This window comes from Silurus meridionalis, chromosome 13 (genome assembly GCF_014805685.1).
Source record: "Silurus meridionalis isolate SWU-2019-XX chromosome 13, ASM1480568v1, whole genome shotgun sequence".
NCBI lineage: Eukaryota > Metazoa > Chordata > Actinopteri > Siluriformes > Siluridae > Silurus > Silurus meridionalis.
Window position 1 is genome coordinate 19,412,220 of NC_060896.1, and position 19,891 is coordinate 19,432,110.

At 37.1% G+C, this 19,891-nt stretch overlaps 1 protein-coding gene across 3 annotated transcripts in view; it reads left to right on the top strand.

Moving 5' to 3' along the window:
- Positions 1-19,891, top strand: part of LOC124395659 (spectrin beta chain, non-erythrocytic 4-like) — a 68,569-nt gene that overhangs the window by 15,584 nt on the left and 33,094 nt on the right. For all 3 annotated transcript variants that reach the window (XR_006927656.1, XM_046864363.1, XM_046864364.1), the window contains exons 7-18: positions 1,170-1,285; positions 1,403-1,515; positions 2,210-2,397; positions 3,778-3,895; positions 5,527-5,685; positions 6,032-6,334; positions 6,643-6,793; positions 8,227-9,097; positions 11,775-11,912; positions 14,146-14,902; positions 16,310-16,512; positions 18,055-18,145. Coding sequence is in view for 2 of the 3 variants with exons in the window: in XM_046864363.1 (XP_046720319.1) it covers positions 1,170-1,285; positions 1,403-1,515; positions 2,210-2,397; positions 3,778-3,895; positions 5,527-5,685; positions 6,032-6,334; positions 6,643-6,793; positions 8,227-9,097; positions 11,775-11,912; positions 14,146-14,902; positions 16,310-16,512; positions 18,055-18,145 (3,208 nt within the window). In the remaining variant the exon portion in view is untranslated. The remainder of the gene's footprint in view (positions 1-1,169; positions 1,286-1,402; positions 1,516-2,209; positions 2,398-3,777; positions 3,896-5,526; positions 5,686-6,031; positions 6,335-6,642; positions 6,794-8,226; positions 9,098-11,774; positions 11,913-14,145; positions 14,903-16,309; positions 16,513-18,054; positions 18,146-19,891) is intronic.

Consider the following 19,891-nt stretch of genomic DNA (forward strand, 5'->3'; position numbering starts at 1 on the left):
CAAAACTCTCAGACCCCATTAATACAGGAACATCTGTACACCAACACATTTATGTAGTTACACCTTTTTGAGAATAGAGGTCGTAGAAACAGTTCTCACAACTATGATTAACAGAAAAGCTTCTTAGCAGTCACAGAAATTTGTGCTGCAGATCCTATTAGGTTTCATTCATGTCAGCCATGACCAGGAAACTGAGGCATTCATGGGTTCATAGACTTCCCAAAATTTTGCAGATTATAAATCAAATAAAACTGGTCTTCTAGCAGGATTTAATTGTCCTGCTTCAGAAAACATGTGCTTAATATAGGTTCAGATTCCTGGGCTTGGCTGATAGAAGTTGACACCAATATGTTTATTTACCTTTTTAATGTGATGTTCATTTTAAGATGCATTTCTCCTTACCACAGTGCTTATTTGAATTTCTGTAGGCTCAGACCAGTTTTATTATGTCCTCTGATCTGTCTAAGAGGGTGTTTCAGCCTGCAAACTCTCCCTGTTTTATTAATTTTTGAAATATAATTCTGTGTAAACTAGGGCTACTGCTATCGTCATTTTTAGTAATCGATTAATCTGATGATTATTAAATTGATTAATCGAGTAATTTCAATAATCCAGAGTTTAGCGGGTGGTGCGTCAGTAATAATGGTCCGTGGGAAACACATTTTTTTGTAATCGAATTACTCGGATAACTCGAGGAAGCGTTTCAAACCTAATGTAAACGATATGGCTGTTGTGTGTGATAATCCCAGGAGATCAGCAGTTTATGAAATACTCAAACCAGCCTATCTGGTACCAACATCTATGCCATTGTTAAAGTTAGAGGGATCATAGGTTTTCATAATTCTAGTATTTGATGTGAACCTTAACTGTAGCTTTTGGCCTGTAACTGTCAACAGTGAGTGTAATAATTATCCAATTTATAAGGTTTTCACAAACATGCAATTCATTTTTTTGGCCCAATACAGTGGTTTGTATATTTGTATTTATATTGTACATTTGTACCAACATGAAAGTATTGCAGTATTGCATAATACTGGATATGTTGTAAATGATCATGATAAGTATTTGATACGTTTTTTTCTAATAAATATTTTATATTTAGTGCAACCACATAAATGCTTTTCTTTTACTCATAAAATTTTAAATTTGATGTAATATTTATGTTTCAGGCCTGATTTGATTGAATTTCACAAGCTGACCAGATCGAATGCCACACACAATCTGCAGCAAGCCTTTAATATTGCTGAGCAGAGTCTCGGACTTACTAAACTTCTTGATCCAGAGGGTACAGTATGATTATCTACCTATTATAATCCACCAAATACAGTATATTGTCATTAAAAACATTGTGACATTTTTTATTTATTTTACTTCTTAATAATTAAAACAATTTATGTCTCAGATGTGAACACTGAGAATCCGGATGAAAAGTCTATTATAACATACGTTGTGTCTTACTACCACTACTTCTCAAAAATGAAAGCTCTTATTGTAGAGGGCAAACGAATTGGAAAGGTGAGAGAAATAATATCCTATGTATTTATTTTTATTTTACATGAAATAAATACACTATATGGATGAAAGTATTGGAACACCTGACTTTTCCAGCCATGTCTAGTTCTTTCCCAAAATTTTACCACTAAGTTGGAGGCATACAGTTGTATAATAGAGTATGTATTTGAATGCAATAGAATTACATGTTCCTTTTATTTAAACTAGGAGACTTAAACCTGTTCTAGCATGAAAATGCGTATGTGCATAAAGCAAGCTCCACAAATATAGTTTTATATGGGTTGGAAGATCTTCAGTGGCCTGCTAAAGAGCTCTGAACTCAACCCCATTAAACAACTTTGGAATGAATTGAAACGATTACTGCACCCCAGTCTTTCTTACCTTACATCAGTATCTGACTTTTTTAACATCCTTATGGTTGGATGAGCACAGGCTAGTGAACATTTTCCCAGAAGGTTATAACAGCAAATGGGACAAATGTTTAATGGGATGTTTAAAAAGCAAATATGAATCTTATGGTCAGGTGTCCATAAACCTTTGTCTATGTATGTATGTATGTATGTATGTATGCATGCATGTCACAAATATGTTGGACAAAATATGTTTGAAAATGCAGAATCTATTAATTTATAAATAATAATACAAAATAGTAATAAAATGATCATCATTCAATGTCACAATTGTCTTTTTGCTGTAGGTTTTGGATAACGCCATAGAAGCCGAGAAGATTATTCAGCGTTATGAAGCTCTGGCCTCAGATCTGCTGGAGTGGATTGAAAAAAACATCAGTATTATTAGCAACCAAAAGTTTGCTAACTCTCTAACAGGAGTACAACAGCAGCTACAGGCCTTCACAACCTACTGCACCATTGAAAAGCCTATAAAGTATGCAAAACACTAAAGCTAGAGCTTAGGCATCACCAGTGTTATCATGCTTTTCAATGAATAGCATTAGTAATTATCATGCTTATCTCAATATGCATGTTAACATTTACCATTAGTATATTCCCATTCATCAGCTAGTGCCATTTTGTCTAGCATCTAATATTAACATTTATCTTGGATTTACTGAGTCCTTGCCCTTCTTCTTTTCCTCCTGCCTGGTGGCTCCATCCTCAGCATTCTCCTATCGATATAGCCCATGTCCCTAATCTGTACATGTCCAAACCATCTCAATCGTGTTTCTCACTGCCCCTCAAAAACTTCCTACATGTGCGCTCCTTCAAATAAACTAATTTCCAATCCTATCCATCCTCGTTACTCCTAATGAAAATCTAGGGCATCTTCAGCTCTTCCACCTCCAGCTCCACCTCTTGTCTTTTACTCAATGCCACTGTCTCTAAACTATACAACATCTCAGGTCTCACCACAGTCCTATAAACTTTCCCTTTTAGTCTTGCAGATACTCTTCTATCACAAATCACTCCTGCTATCACTCTTCTCCACCCACTCCACCCTGCCTGCACTCTTTTCTTCACTTCTCTAACAAACTCTCCATTACTTTGCACTGTTGACCCCAAGTACCTGAACTCCTCCACCTTCTCCACCTCTTCTCCCTGCAACCGCACCACTCCACTGCCTTTCCTCTCATTCACACACATGTACTCTGTTATACTCTACTGACTTTCATTCTCCTTCTCTCCAGTGTGCACCTCTACCTCACCAGGCTCTTCTCAACCTGCTCCCTACTCTCACCACAAATCATAATATCATCCGCGAACATCAGTTTCATGGAGTTCATGGAGACTCCTGTCTGACCTCGTCCGTCAACCTGTCCATCACCACTGCAAACAGCAAAGGGCTCAGAGCCGATTTTTGATGCAGTCCAACCTTTACCCTGAACCAGTCTGTTGTTCCTACTGCACACTTCACTGCTGTCACACTGTCCTCATACATGTCCTACACCACCCTCACATACTTCTCTGACACACCTGACTTCCTCATACAATACCACAATTCCTCTCTCCACCCTGTTGTACGCTTTCTCTAAATCCACAAACACACAATGCAGCTCCTTCTGACCTTCTCTATACTTCTCCATCAACATTCTCAAAGCAAATAATGCGTCTGTGGTGCTCTTCCTCGGCATGAAACCATACTGTTGCTCACAGAGATAATATTACAATACTAATACTAATATTCTAACACATTAGTATCAAAAGACTTGTATGCTTATCTAATACTTGTGTAGCTTGAAGTTATGTATATTTTATTTGGAAAAAATCTTTGTGAAATATAATTATTGTGTGTGCTTTTTTCTGGCAGGTTCCAGGAAAAAGGGAATCTTGAGGTGCTTCTTTTTACCATCCAAAGCAAACTCAGAGCCAACAACCAGAAGCCATATGTGCCTCATGATGGAAAGCTCATTTCTGACATCAACAAGGTAGAACGGCTGATCAGTGGTGACTGATGATATTGGTTATATTTGTGACATTAGGGGCATAAGAAATCTATATCTGTCAGTAGTTTGACAAATTTTACCCAGTAGTGTTTAGCAATACGTTATGCGTTGTGGATGATAATAATAATAGTAATGGAATATTACACAAACACACACTTAAAGGCAGATAGGAAGCTATAGTAGTTATCTATCTATCTATCTATCTATCTATCTATCTATCTATCTATCTATCTATCTATCTGTCTGTCTGTCTGTCTGTCTGTCTGTCTGTCTGTCTGTCTGTCTGTCTAGTGTGTGTGTGTGTGTGTGTGTGTGTGTGTGTGTGTGTGTGTGTGTGTGTGTGTGTGTGTGCAGGGCTGGGCAATGATGCATCAAAATGTATTTTAAAATAAAATACCAAATACTTTAACTTTAAGTGTATCAGCCAAACCATGTATCAAAAAAAACTACGGTACTGTATTTTTGTATTTTAAAAATACCAAAAAATATTTGAATGCATGGAATTTCTTTAAAAACCTTGGCCTTTTCGATCTGCTTTACAATTACACTGACTCTGTTTATTAAGTCAAAAAAAGTATGTTTGATAGCAACAGCTTTTTTTCTGGCCCTGTCATGCAATAAATCTAACATATGCAACCAGTTAATAGATACAAATTTGAATTACATATTCCCTGTGATCTCTCAGATTAAGGTTTTAAAGTAACCCACAGTTTATTTTTTAACAGTTTGCCAATGACTCATAATTGTATCCTAATTTAGTTTGGTAACGAAGGGCTACTTTGCATCAGCAACACCGACTCAGTGACAAGCAAGTCATTCATAAGAAGACAATTAATGGCACATGCATTCATAGCAACTGATTTCCAACTAATTAATAATTTGATTATATTTAACAAATCATTAGTTATATTTGTTCATCATAAATATAGTAATATATTATGTGTCAGGCAGTCATTCATGCAATGGGATGCAAAATCATGATCCTACTAAAGAGCTACTTCAATTAAGGTGCAATATTTGGCAATTAAATATTTATTTATCAATCATTGAACACCTATTTAAAAGCTGGCGGCCTGCACTTTTTCTACTTTCACCAACTTTTTTCATATGGAACAATTTTCTGTTCTGATCTCAACACTACTGCTTAGGGACCAATCAGAGGCTGTATTTTAATGATGTCATCATGTAGACTTCTTAATAAGTCTTTTACAGTATTTTAAAACTACAGAAAATACAAAACACTAAAGTATTTATATATTAAATATGAAGCCATTTTCAAATACAAATGACACAATCCTACTTAATATTTAAAATACATGTATTATCAATACTGGCCAACCCTGTGAGTGTGTTTGTGTGTGTGTTTTTGTGTTTGTGTGTGTGTGTGTGTGTGTGTATGTGTGTGTGTGTGTCTTTGTCCTGCTAGCCCATTGATACCGGCTGTACCCTGCAACTTTTTGTATGTGTGCATGTCTGTGTGTCTGTAAAAATTCATGGAATATGGTTAAAGCTAAAACCTTGTCTAAAAATGCAGTCCCACTCATGTAGATAGCGTTTAAATATTATATGTTTGTTAACATTCTTTTACAGTGGATATGTGTTTTCTGTTAAAGGCATGGGAGAGGCTAGAGAAAGCAGAGCATGAAAGAGGTGTGGCTTTAAGGAAAGAGCTGATACGTCAGGAGAAACTAGAGCTGCTTGCTCAGCGGTTTGATCACAAAACCACCATGAGGCAGGCATGGCTTAATGAAAACCAGCGGCTTGTTTCTCAGGTAGATCAGTATTCTTTCTGTAACAATATAATAGGTTTATGGGCTGGTCATTTATTTTATTGGTTGTTCTATTCACCCCAATTTGGATTAACACTGGTACCTGTGCAGCATTGTCAGGAGAAGCTGTGACCATAGAGATGTAAATGTAATTTTTATTTCAATTACAGGGATTTTTAATTTAGCAAAGCAGTCATATAATAATTCTCCAGTCATAATGTCGATATAGAATTTGCGCTATTGTGAGTATTAAACCTGAGAATGATTAAGCTTTATTGTACAGGGATCCCACCACAAAATTCAATAATTCAGATAGTATTTTTGAATTTTTTCATGCATTTTTTTTCAGGACAATTTTGGATATGACCTGCCAGCCGTGGAGGCAGCGATGAAGAAGCACGAGGCGATCGAGGCTGACATCTCGTCATATGAGGAGCGCATGGGTGCATTGGTGGAACTGGCCATGGAGATGGAGAGCGAAGGATATTACGACATCAGACGCATCATGGCTCGGAAAGACAACATCCTAAAACAATGGGATCTGCTCAAAGAACTTGTGACAGCTCGAAAAACACGGCTGGAGAAAAACCTGGCGCTGCAAAAAACATTTCAGGAAATGGTCTACATGATTGATTGGATGGAGGAGATGCAGGTGTGAGACAAATAACATTCTTTAAAAAAAATGTTTAAATGTCAGTTAACCTTTTTTTTAAATTGCTTTTATTTTTGTGGTAGAAAGACACAACTTACATTATACTAAGACTTCTCTTCTTCTACTTCCTGAGTTAAGCATTCTGTAATATGATAGCAATTTAGTTTTATGAAATAGTTGGATTTAATATTTACCATTGTCTATTTAATTGCTACCACAAATAGCATATATTGTTTTGCCTATTGTGTCGTGTCTTTTAGCTGTAGAATGCTGTGATTATCTTGGTTTAAAATTTGTATATTCTGCAGATGAAACTGCTCTCTAAAGACTTTGGTAAACACCTGCTGGAGGTGGAGGACCTGCTGCAAAAACACACTTTACAGGAGGCTGACATCACTGTACAGGCAGACCGTGTCCAAACACTCAACTCTGCTGCACTTAAATTTACCACCATAGATGGTATAATAATAATAATAATAATAATAATAATAATAATGTTAATAATAATAATAATAATACATTAAGTAGCACGTGAAGTAATTTCAAATAATATATATATGCACCCATAATTAAACTTTCGGTATTCAGCATGTAAAACAAACAATTCACCACAGTATTGCGAGCACATCTAACATTATTTGACAATTTACTTTGCACAATGAACACTTTACACAGTATTGTGGATACATTATAAAAGTATATGGACAAAGAGCCCTGACCTCATGTTCACTGAACACTCTCGGGATGAAAAGGAATGCTGACTGAGCACTAGACCTCCTCACCCGACATCAGTGTCTGACCTTACTAATGCCCTTGTATCTAAATGGCCAAATCCTCATTGCCATTTTTCAGCTGAAAGCTTTCCTAAAAGAGTGAAGAGTTGTTTACAAAGGCAATGGGGGGTTTAATCCAGATTGGAATGTTTATCAAACCCATTTAAATGTGACTGGTCAGGTTTTCACAAACATATTTAAAATATAGGTTATATAGGTTGTATACTTCGTACAGTATTCCAACACCGCACAAAATCCTGAAAATGTCATACCATATTGTGAAAACTTCTTATGGTTTCGTAAACATTGTATACATAAAGAGTGAACACTTTTTACAGATTTGTAAATGCTTTATACAGTAAGCATGTACCCATTATACATTTTACTGCGATATACAGCATACACAATATTTGTCAAATTTTACTTTGCAAAGTATAATGTATAGTGTATGGCTGTCAAAATGTACACTTTAATAATTCATTATAATAACGGCAATTAATTTTAACAGCACGCATTTTTTGCAAAAATGGGATTAATGCAGCGCACATTTGTTTGATTATTAAAAATAGAAATAAATCAATATAAAAGAGGCGAAATTAAAAACCTTCAACGCAACACAAATTTATTCTCTACATCCTTTCTTGACTCAGATATAAAAAATTTATAAATAAGCTCCACCTAATTTTTTGTTAAAAAACTTAACATTTGTTTTACCGAAATCAAGCACCGAAATTCGACATGATGCACACATTCGGCTATTAAAACTGTCCGTGTGGAAACATAGCAAAAGTTCTTTGGTGTCCTGATGACTTACGTAATTTAAAACACCATAATTTTGTCTTCATGCTCTATGTTGAGTATAGTTTAACTAATAATAAACATACATTTGCATAAAGCACCCATATTTGTCTATACCCATGTCGATTAGAGTATTAAAAACCTGAAAAGTATAAATTTAACATACATTTAGAACAGATCAAATGTTCGATTAAGTTAATCACGAGTTAACTTCTGACAATTATGTGATTAATCTCGATTAAATATTTGAATCAATTAACAGCCCTAGTAATAACTAATTAACATAAAACTGAATATATCTTCTTTTTGGGTTTTTTGTAGGATACCAGCCATGCGACCCGCAGGTGATCTGCAATCGTGTAAATCACGTAAACACTTGTCTGGAGGAATTGATACAGCTAGCAGCTAAACGTCGCTCTGAGCTAGAGGATTCTCGTGAGTTGTGGGTTTTTTTCCAGGAAGTAGAAGAGTGTGATTGCTGGATGCGCGAGAAGATCTCAATCCTGAACACACAGAGTTGCGGCAAAGATCTTAGCAGCGTTCTGAAGCTCCTGCAAAAGCACAAGAGCCTTGCTGGGGAGCTGTTAGCACGACGTGCCCTTCTCCAGCAGACTATGAAAAATGGGAAGCAAATCGTCACGCAAAAACGGTTATGCGCAGCTGGGATAAATGACAAGTTGATGGAGGTGAAGGAAGATTGGAAACGTCTGGAGGATCAAGCCGCGATGAGACTAGGTCACCTGCAGGAGGCACTGGATTTCTTTCAGTTTAGTGCTGAAATGGATGATCAGCTAGCGTGGCTTCAGGATGCCTACAGACTTGTCTCTAGTGACGATTTCGGTCACGATGAGTTTTCTACGCAGTCGCTGCTTAAGAAGCATGTCCGTGTTTGTGAGGAGGTGGACAAGCACCGGCAGAACGTTGTAGCACTTCATCAGCACGCAGTAGTACTGCCGCTTCATTATGGAGAGATAGAAGAGGTGAAGGAGCGGATACATGAAGTGGAGCGTGTCTATAGTGAGGTGGCAGAGGTTGCAGTGATGCGACAACAGTGGCTGAATGATGCTCTTGCTGTCTACCGCATGTTCAGCGAGGTGAACGCATGTGAGCTGTGGATTGACGAAAAGGAAAAATGGCTGAACAAAATGGATGTTCCTGAAAGACTTGAGGATGTTGAGGTGGTCGCCCACAGGTAGGCATGTGCCAATATAATCAATTAGGCTATATATCATACCATTATATTCAATGCACTCATTAGACATATGTGAGTAATCTAATTTGTTAACATAACGTCTCTTTTTTTCTCAGATCTGGCATTTTATTCACTAAATAACTGATTGCATGGCAAAATGGCTTGCTGATTACTATTATTTTGAATTACACTTGCTCAGTGCACTACACATAAACTATATGGCATCAGTTTGTATACATCTGATCTTCACACCCATATTTGAGTTTGAAACATCCTGTTTTAGATTTAGTTCACCCTTTAAGATTATAATAACTTCCAGTCTTCATGGAAGGCTTTCTGCTCAATTTTGGAGCATAACTGTTTTTGCCCATTCAGCCACAAGAGCATAAGGACAGGTGCTGATGCGGGACAAGAAGGCCTGGAGCACATGTTGCAATGTAGTTCCATCCCCAAAATAAGATAAGATAAGATAAGATATACCTTTATTCGTCTCACAGTGGGGAAATTTCTTTGTTACAGCAACAAGAAAAAAATAATAAATAAATGCAAATATATAAAAGAATAGACGAATAGACATACTATAGTATACAAGTATATACACAACACAATGTATAAATACAAATAGGGAACAAGTACGTATTGCAGGTAGTATTTCACACAGGTGGTATTGCACGTATTGCAGGTAATATTGCACACAGGTAGTATTATTGCACAGTAAAACAGTAATAACAGTAACTATTACACAGTAAGACAGTAATAACAGTGTGTATGATGGTGACTGGTTCACTGGAAGCAGCTTTGATTGTAAAGTCTAATAGCAGCAGGGAGAAAAGACCTTCTGTATCGCTCCTTCAGACACTTAGGATGTAACTGTCTGTCACTGAAGGAGCTGCTCAACGATGAAACCGTTTCATACAGGGGATGAGAGGCGTTCTCCAGCAATGATGATAGTTTTGCTACCATCCTACCAGGATACCAGGATTGCTACCAGGATTGAGCTGGTCTTCCTGATCAGCTTGTCTAGTCTCTTCCTATCTGCAGTAGAGATGCTGCTACCCCAGCAGTCCACATTATAGAATATGGCTGAGGCCACAACAGAGTCAATAAAGTGGGGTTGAAGTCAGGGCCACTTCCATTCTTCCATTCCAACTTTGGCAAGCTGTGTCTTGATAGATTTTACACGAGTAGGGTTCATCGTTTTGGACCATGCTTAGTTTGATGACATGATTATATACAATTATGTGTTTCCAGCTTTGTGGAACTACATATGGGTGTGATGGTCAGGTGCTAATCTTTGGCCATATGTCTGTTGGTGCGATACCTAAAACATAACTCTCTCGGAGAATAAGGGACTATTCCCTTGCAGATATTTGCACTATATGTTGGTGTTTTTTGTCTGTGGAAAGACACGATTGTCCTTGTTATACTTTATATTGGATATTGGTTACAATAAAAAGTCAGTAATTTACCCTGGGCTTATCACCTGTGTTGGTATAACATAGGAAAATGGATATAAGTTTAGAATTAAGTGTAAATAAAACACCTTTACTTGAAATTTGCTGAATTTTAAACAACATAGTTCATAACTTTATTTATGTGAGGTGTATTTTTGAAACATACTGTTTATGGCTAACTAGCTAGCCATCCTGACTACCTTGAAACTAATTAGAACTTTATATTATCTTAATCCACTGCTGTTCTATTACCAAGGACAGAAATAGGTAGCAGTCGAAGGTTCAAGGTTTAATATTATGACTTAAATATTTGACTCTTTCAACTTCTAAATATAATATTTTTAGTACTTAAATCTGACTACAGTAATTACTTATCATAATAACTCTTATTTAAAGTATAAACATTACCTGCACTTTAAATTTCGAAAATCACACACAACAGTTATAAATGCTGACAAAGCATTCTTTTGTCTATTGAGTGCTTTTTTGCTTTTTTTCCTCCTCTCTTTTTTCTAAACTGTTCTCTGGAGGGTTTGTCTCTCTTTATTGTGCAGCCTCTTTTATATCTTCAACAGTTTTGTTGCTCCCCTTACACAAATCATTTGTTAAATCATAAGGTGACAACTTGCACTGTAAAGTATCATACTAATGTAGTGGTGATTTTTTTATTATTATTATTAATAATAATAATAATATTATTATTATATTATTATTATTATTTTATTTTATTTAAAATTTTTTTTTTTTTTTTTTACAGATTAATGACTGCATTTCCATGTATTTAGGTTCGTTTTGGTTATTATTTCATGCATCATGCATTGCTTATAATGCAATCTTCTATGCAATCTATATAAATTTGGTTTTGACTAAATCCAGTTATACTTTTCACATGAATTGGTAAGGGGATAGTGGAATGCTGGACATCCTTGAAGACTTGCACTCTTACTTTACTGCAATACAAAACATGTATTGTATTGCTTATATAGGGTATCACAGCACATGTATAGACACAACATACAATTTCAGTGGTCCCCATATAAAACAAACCAATTCTGAACAGGGAGGCTTTCTGTGTTGAGATGGAGTGTATTTTATCTGAATTGCATTTCATGTTCATATATGAGAGTTTTGTCTCAGAAAGGACTTGCAGATATCATATAAATAAAGTCAAAGATGTATTAGTGTTGGGTGAAGTGTGAAGTATGTGAATTTCTGTGTGTTAGGTTTGAGAGCCTGGACCAGGAGATGAACAGCTTGATGGGAAGGATCCTGGATGTGAATCGTATTGTTCAGCAGCTCTTGGACAGTGACCATCCCAGTTCTGCTGAGGTCAGAGGGTGTCAGGATCACTTGAACAGCAGGTAACAAACACATGTGAAACTTCATTCACACTTAGCCAAATTAAATAATAATAATTAATGAAAATAAATAAATATAGAACACAAAACCTAGCCTGTGCATGTTAGAGTCTGTCAAAGTGCAAACAATCAAACAAAAATACACAAAAAACACAAAATGCTCGACAAACATGAACAAAATAAACCAAACCTGAGTGTCAGCAGTAAAGACAACATGGTACCACAGAACAAGAGAAAGGGGTGCTGTGAACAATAAGCTTAAATGTGGTAATTATTGTGAACAAGGATCAGATGCAGAAAGTCATGTGAAATGGAATGTGCCGTGGCTTGTGGGAAACATAGTCCCAATTTGTAATCTTGTAATAAAAACAAAACAAAACAATAGTGCTCATTAATATCCACGATTGGCCAGTGTTGCTATGATTGACAGGAGAGGGAGAGAATGCAGTCTCTCCCACACAGAGATCCCAACTAATTTGGTATCTTGGGCTCCTGGCTACAGATTGATTCGCATCATCAGGATTCTGTGTTTGGCATTTAAATTCATCCCAAAGGTGTTCAGGGCATTTGAGGTCAATTCAAGTCAAGTCAAGTCAAGTTTATTTCTATAGCGCTTTTCACAACAGACATTGTCTCAAAGCAGCCTTACAGAATTTCAAGAGTTAAGGTGAATGGTGTGTGTTTATCCCTGATGAGCAGCCATGTCGACTGTGCCAAGGAAAAACTCCCTTAGATGTTATGAGGAAGAAACCTTGAGAGGAACCAGACTCAAAAGGGGAACCCATCCTCATTTGGGTGACATCAAGAGTGTGATTATAGTCTTTAAACAATACAGAACACTGAAGAGTGAGAACTAACCAGCTCAGTGTTTGGTTCAGGCCACTTTCACTCAACTTTGGGAAGCCATGTCTTTATGGCCCTCACTATGTGGACTGGAGCATTATTATGCTTGCGTGTCATGATTATGATTGCACCTCTAAGTTCTAGAAAAGGAGTATGTTAATGCATTAGCATTCCAAGACTTTCTAGACAATTGTCTGTTGTGTTCATTAGCACATCTAGCAGGGCTTAAATAAACTAGCTAGCTAACCAAGTGTGAAAAATATATTTACTGATCTACTTTTTGCCATGATGTATTTCTTTTGTGTAAAGTGGCAGGAATACATTTTTAATTGAAGCATTAATGCCATCTGGTTTGCTGCTCACATAAGGAAGCAAGCTGTAAGCATGGCTATGGTCAAACCTGTAAACGTGACGCTTGTGTGTGTGTGTGTGTGTGTGTGTGTGTGTGTGTGTGTGTGTGTGTGAAAGAGTGAGAGAGAGAGAGAGAAATTGGCAGACATAGCTTCTATAAGGGTGCTGCCATCTGCTGCAGCTGATGCATATTGAGCGATACATACTGAATGAGTTCTGAGATGAACCCATTTAGTAGACACATACATACACTTTCCTTTCAAACTACTGAAGATAATAATTAATACCAGTTAATACCTAAAATAAATGTACTGCATTTATTTGAAATTAAAAAACGAATAGAGTTGTGAGTTGCCATATCTGCAATCAGTTGCCTGCACCTTGTTACAATGAATCATGGCCTTCTAATCAATTCTTGGGATTTTGATAGGAACCAGGCAAAGTTTATTTAGTGAAATCCGTCCCCTTAGCACTTTGGCAATGCACATTTATTGCCATTATACAAATCTAAGCTTTTATCTACATTAACATAAACAGTAATACAAAATAAACATGGTAATCATTAAAGCATGTTGCATAAAATGTCTGGTTAAAATGAAATAAGAAACCAAAACCAATCAATCTTCAGTTTAATTCATTTTTTTTGTAGTCCTTTTAACACTGGACATTGTCCCAAAGCATCTTTACAGAGATTATAAAATTTCAATGTATATGTTAGTGCCTAAAGGTTTAGTCCATATAAGTTTATCCCTAATAAGCATTTCAAGAGAAACATCTGAAATGACTAACGTAATATGAAATGAGGAAGAAACCTTGAGAAGAACCCGACTCACAAGGAAGCCCATCCTCATCTGGATGGCACCTAATGTCCATTCATTAAAGTTTCATCATTGTTGAGGTATGCTGTTCAGTAATGGGTGATTGAATGCCAAAATGCAAATAGCAATCCTAAGACATTGTGAAGATTATTTCTATTAATTACATTCAAAATCCATTGTCATAGTTCTTGAATTGCTCGTAACTTTATGGTTATATGTTATAGATGGAACAATATGGTGGAGCTGGTTGAGAAGAAGAAGGATCATTTGGACTCAATCCTTCGTATCCAGAATTATTTACTCGAATGCAGTGAGATCAAATCACAAATTCAGGAAAAACGCAAAGCTATTGATGCTACGCAGTATTCAGGCAGCGATCTGGGCAGCGTCTTGGCACTGCAACGACGTCTGTCCACGATGGAGGGAGCGCTCGCCGTTCTAGAGCCCAAACTCATCCATTTACAGCAAGAAGCAGAAGACCTTGCAACCTCTGATCCACACAAAGCGGAGGAGATCCTGATTCCCTTTGAGGGGGTGAGTGTGGAGTGGGACGAATTAAAGCGTACTCTACAGGGTTGCGAGGATTCACTGACTGTAGCTGGACGCCTACAGCAGTTCATTCAGGATTTGGATTCTTTCTTGACATGGATGGTGCAGAAACAGACAGAGGCAGCATCTAACGAGCTGCCTGAGTCTTTGGACGAGGCTGAGAGGCTCATCAACCTCCACGCAGCTCTTAACGAAGAAATTCACAGTTACGAGGAGGATTTTGAGCGTCTACAGGCTGTGAGGGAGCTGCTGGACACAGAGGACACTCTGTTAGCCAATGCTGCACTGCACCAGTGGCTCCAGAAACTTAGTGCAGGCTGGAACAAGCTGCTACAGATGTGGGAGAGCAGGAGGGATGAGCTAGTGCAGGCACACATCTACCATCTTTTCATGAAAGACGTTAAGCAGGCTGAGGCCTTTCTCAACAACCAGGTGAGACTTCTACACTCATATAGAAAATGTGTAGAACAATCTTACCATCAACAACACAATTTCATATTAAGGAAATATAAATTCAAAAATTAAGCCAAATAAGATTTTTGGCATTCTGTGACATTTCCAACATGGCATGACATCAAGAATAGGTGCACTGGCACATTCTGTCTGACACGCACTAAGACACTACATGATGTCCACAATCACCAGAAATTATTTTTTCTGTTTTCATGTCACACCTTATTCTTTTCTCTGTAATTATGTTTAGATCATAGCTTTTAACGGGTTATCTCAAATAATTCACCTTTACCACTTTTTTATAATTATATACTGTATGCGCCTGCATTTATAGGTGATTGGCATTCATTAATGTACTGTACAGTATGTATGAAAGTACAAGGTGGTGTGCATTTTTAGTTCACTTTGGCTTGAATAACAGTTACACATTTTATTAAAAGATTTATCAATGAGTCCTTTTTTTTTGACAAACAAATAAACACAAATAAGGACATTAAGGAATTTGAAATATATAATTATTGTAATTTTCAAAAGCCAAACTGTCAATTTGTGATTAACTTTTTTCCTTTATATAATAACTATCTATCTATACTACAGTGGAACCCGCTTATCTCGACCTCGGTTATCTAGAGACAACCCTATTAAGTCAACGTTTTTGAAGTGGAACCGCCAAATTCTCGCTTTGTCTTAGCATTTTTTATCGGTTATGTCAATTCTTTTATGTCGCCGAACCCTAATATCTCGAGCACAAGGGGGGAAAAATTTGCCATTTTTTTGCCACGTACCGGGATACACATGAGCGATAACAACGACCGCCGTGAACCAACATATACCAACAATAACAGACAGTGAGAGTGTGGAAGTTTCACATTCTCATTTATTAACGCACATCATGTACATAAAGAAATTTCAAGCACGTTAATATATTGCCGCCATTTTGATTTTCGTTTATCTCGATCATCGGTTATCTCGATGCTTTTTGCCGACCCCCTAGGACATCGACATAACCAGGTTCCACTGTGTATATATATATATATATATATATATATATATATATATATATATATATATATATACACAGATAACACACACAACCTTTGCATGGAAAGTTTAGCAGGTGGTGTGTCAGTAATAATGGTTCATGGGGAAATAATTTGTCTTGTATTTGAATCATTTCAGCCCTAGTAGGTATACAGTATTCTTTTAAATAGTGTCTTTAATAATAGCATACATGCCTGATGAATATTAACGTACGACTTGTTTTATTCTAATTTAAGGGCTTTTATATCAGGATTGTCTAAAAGGCAGTTCAATGAAGATATTATTGACTTTTTTTATGTAAAATAAAGAAATATAATAAAAGAAATGTCCTTATTTTCTCATTAGGAGTCCTCGCTGGCACACGTGGAGCTCCCTACCACAGTGGAGACTGTGGAAGCAGCCATTAAGAAACACAAAGAGTTCAGCATGGCGATGGAGCTCAATCTGCACCGGATCAAAGCTGTGATCGAGGCAGGAGAGAGTCTCATCAGCCAGAACAACATCTACTCTGAGCGTATCCGAGATCGGGTTGATTTACTCATTACCAGGTCAGACAGGCCTATAAACGTGCAGTTTAATATCTATAATTTAAATAGCAGACTGCCACATTTAGTGCAGGTAGTGTGCTTAAAAAAAAAACCTTTTTTTTAACATTTTACCATTTAACTTTAGAAAATTTAAAGAAATCTACTTTTTTACAATGAGCATTACCAATTTGCAAGGTGTTACTATGTTTGCATTGATTAAGACCAAATTAAAGTTGTCCAAGGAAGGGCATCAATAAACTGGCGACAGGATTTTAGGGGCCCAAGGCTCATGTTGGCTGCAATGGGCATATAAATGTTAGATCTTTTCTATGGAGCAATGAAAGAAGGTGGCCTTGTTTGATGATTTGCCTTTATTTTTTGTTTTTTACAATATGTGGATTGTGTTTGCACTGTTGCATGGGGATGAGAACCTGGGGATATTGGAGGAATCGGAGATGGCAGAAGCAGTGTGATGCTTTATACAATATTTACTCATTCTGGGAAAACGTGCATCCTACTTAAAATTGTTGCAGACCAAGCTACACCTCTTCATGGCAATGGTTTTATCTAATGGCAGTGGGCTTTATCAGCAGTATAATGTGCCCTGCCACACTACAAAAAAGTAGTTCAGGAACGGATTAAGGGACATGACATAGATTAAATTTGTTGACTTGACCTTCAAATTTGCTAGGTCTTTCTCCAACTGAGCATCTATGGGGATGTACTGGACAAATAAGTCAGATTCATGGAAACCCTTCTTGTTCTTGTAGGATTTGCTGCTCACATGTTGGTGTTGCATACCACAACACACCGTCAAAAGTTTGTGAAGTCCATGTCTTGAAGGATCAGAAGTGTATATACATACACTATATGGAAAAAAAGTTTATGGACACCTGCCCATAAGATTCATTTGTGCTTTTTAAACATCCTGTTTCACAGTTAGTGCCCATTTGCTGTTAGAATAACCTCCACTCTTCTAGAAAGATGTTCCACTAGATTTTGTATTGTGTTTGTCGAGATTTGTGCCCATTCAGTCTAAAAGGTTTTAGTCAATTTAGGTAATGATGTAGGTAGGGTGGGGAGGCCTGGGGTGTAGTCAGCATTCTAATACATCCCAGTGGTGTTCAATAGGGTTGTGGTCAGATAGGTCACTCACAATCATCCACTACAACCCAAGAAACCATGTACTGGAGATTGCATTGTGCACGGGGGCAGTGTCATTCTAGAACAGGTGTATCTCCTATTTTCAGTATTTTCAGATGCTACTGCATTCAAAGACATTCTTTACAATTGTGTGCCTTCAAATTTGTGGTAGCAGTTAGGAGGAGAAGCACGTGTCCCAAAAAAAAAAAAGGGTTCCCAATACTTTTGTCCATAAAGTGTAGATACATGCATGTTAAAGGCACTGGACAGTGTAGTTAACATGCCTCTGAAATGTGAGGAGATCTGGGGCAGTGCCGTTATACTGCCAAAACTGAAATGGTATCTAAAGTTTTAGGTACAAAGGAGACAGAGTACTGCTTATATTGAATATAATGTGTTTTAATTGTGCTTGACCGACAGGGGGAATCAAAACCGTGAAGTGGCACAGCAGTGGCTCAGAAAACTCACTGATCAGTGGGAGCTGCAGAGATTTATGCAGGACTGCCATGAGGTACTCTCTCTTATTCTCTCTCTCTGTATGTCTGTGGTATTTGTGTGTTGACATGCAGCAAAGGTTACTTCACATTGAAGCAAACTGTACACCTACTTTACAACAGAGCAATCTGCAGAAATGTGTGAGCACAAAGTATTGACACACTGCCTACCTCTCAATAAAGGCATGTTTACTGTTTGTGCATAATTTAAACTGGTTCAAATTAATAAACTAAAAACATCAGAATTCTTTCTGACAAATGGTTTAATGCACTGCTGCAAATCTCCCGTCCCTCTCACTAGTTTTAACATGATCCCTACGTTAATAATCTCTATTTTTGTAAAAGTAAATTAAGCTCCAGATTCTGTAATGTAAGTTTGGAGACCCAGAATATTTTTCTCCTCATTGCTTGTGTGGTAATTTATTTTTAGATTATTTTAGATTATTTTTTATAAGCTTGGCAAACATGCACATGGACTGTCATGCGTAGTCTGATTGTTGTAAGAGGGATTCATGAGGCCATCTAGTGGCAGGAAATTTTCACCGCACCCATTCCCATGTAGTGCATGTGACAGTTCTTACAACAAAAGACTTTTATATTTTATTTAATGAATAAAAAGGTTTGGCTGATGAGAGGACAGGACAGTTAAGCCTCATGACATGCACGCACTTTTCAAAATGTATCTGAAATCTGTTCAAAGCCATTTTATGCTCTGTACTAAACTCTTGTAAAAGACCCTTAGCAAAGTGTTAATTTTTCTGCTGAACTGTTAATGCTGAGGCCTAAGCTACCTCATATCGGTATTAAACCTGTAAAACAGTGAGTGAATCAAGTGATGGCATAAATCTCTGATCTCAGTGATCACTTGAAGCTTGTTCTTTTGACAGAATAAATGCAGTTTTCCATTTAGGTATTTCACCTTTTCTTTTAGCTGCTCTCGTTAAGGGTCGAAACAGAGGATTTTCTGTCTCCATATCACTTTGTCCTCTACATCTGCCTCTTTCAAACCAATCACCTGCTGCTTGTCTTTCGTCCACATCCATAAGCCTTCTATTAGGCCTTTATTTTTTTCTCCTGCAGGGTGTCTCTGTGCTCAGCATTCTTCTACCAATATACCCCATATCCCTCCTCTTCACCAAATCAACTAAATTGTGCCTCTTTCCCCTTGTCTCCAAAACATCTGACCTGCAGGGTTCCTCTAATAAACTAATTTCTTATCCTGTCAGTCCTTGTCACTCACATTGAAAATCGCAGCATCTTCAACTCTGCCGCCTTTAGTTCTGCTTCCTGTCTTTTTGTAAATGGCTTTTCTTTTTAGGTTCTGCATGCATTAACGTTAATTAAAAATCATGGATATTACCATTTTGTGATTTAAGGAGTGATGTAAATCTTGTTTGCTGTATAATTTTTAGTTGGTTGTCATATTTACTACTTAATTACTTTATTGAACTTTGTTTTTATTATGTAAAAGACAGCTAGTTATTCAGTTGCTTTGATATTTAGAGGAATTTCCGGGAGATGCTAGCTCAGTGGTTTAGGCACTGAACTCTGAATTGGGAGGTCAGAAGTCTTGAGCAAGGCCCTTATCCATCAACTACTCAGCTGTAAGCCGCTCTTGAAATGGGCATCAACAAATGCCGTAAATGTAAATGTAAATTCATTCTACCATCCAGGCACCAAAGCAGAGAAGCGCCCTGGTGCATGTCTATATTGCATGATAAGAGAAAGTGGGTCCAACTAAGCAGTCCTAATGGATATATACG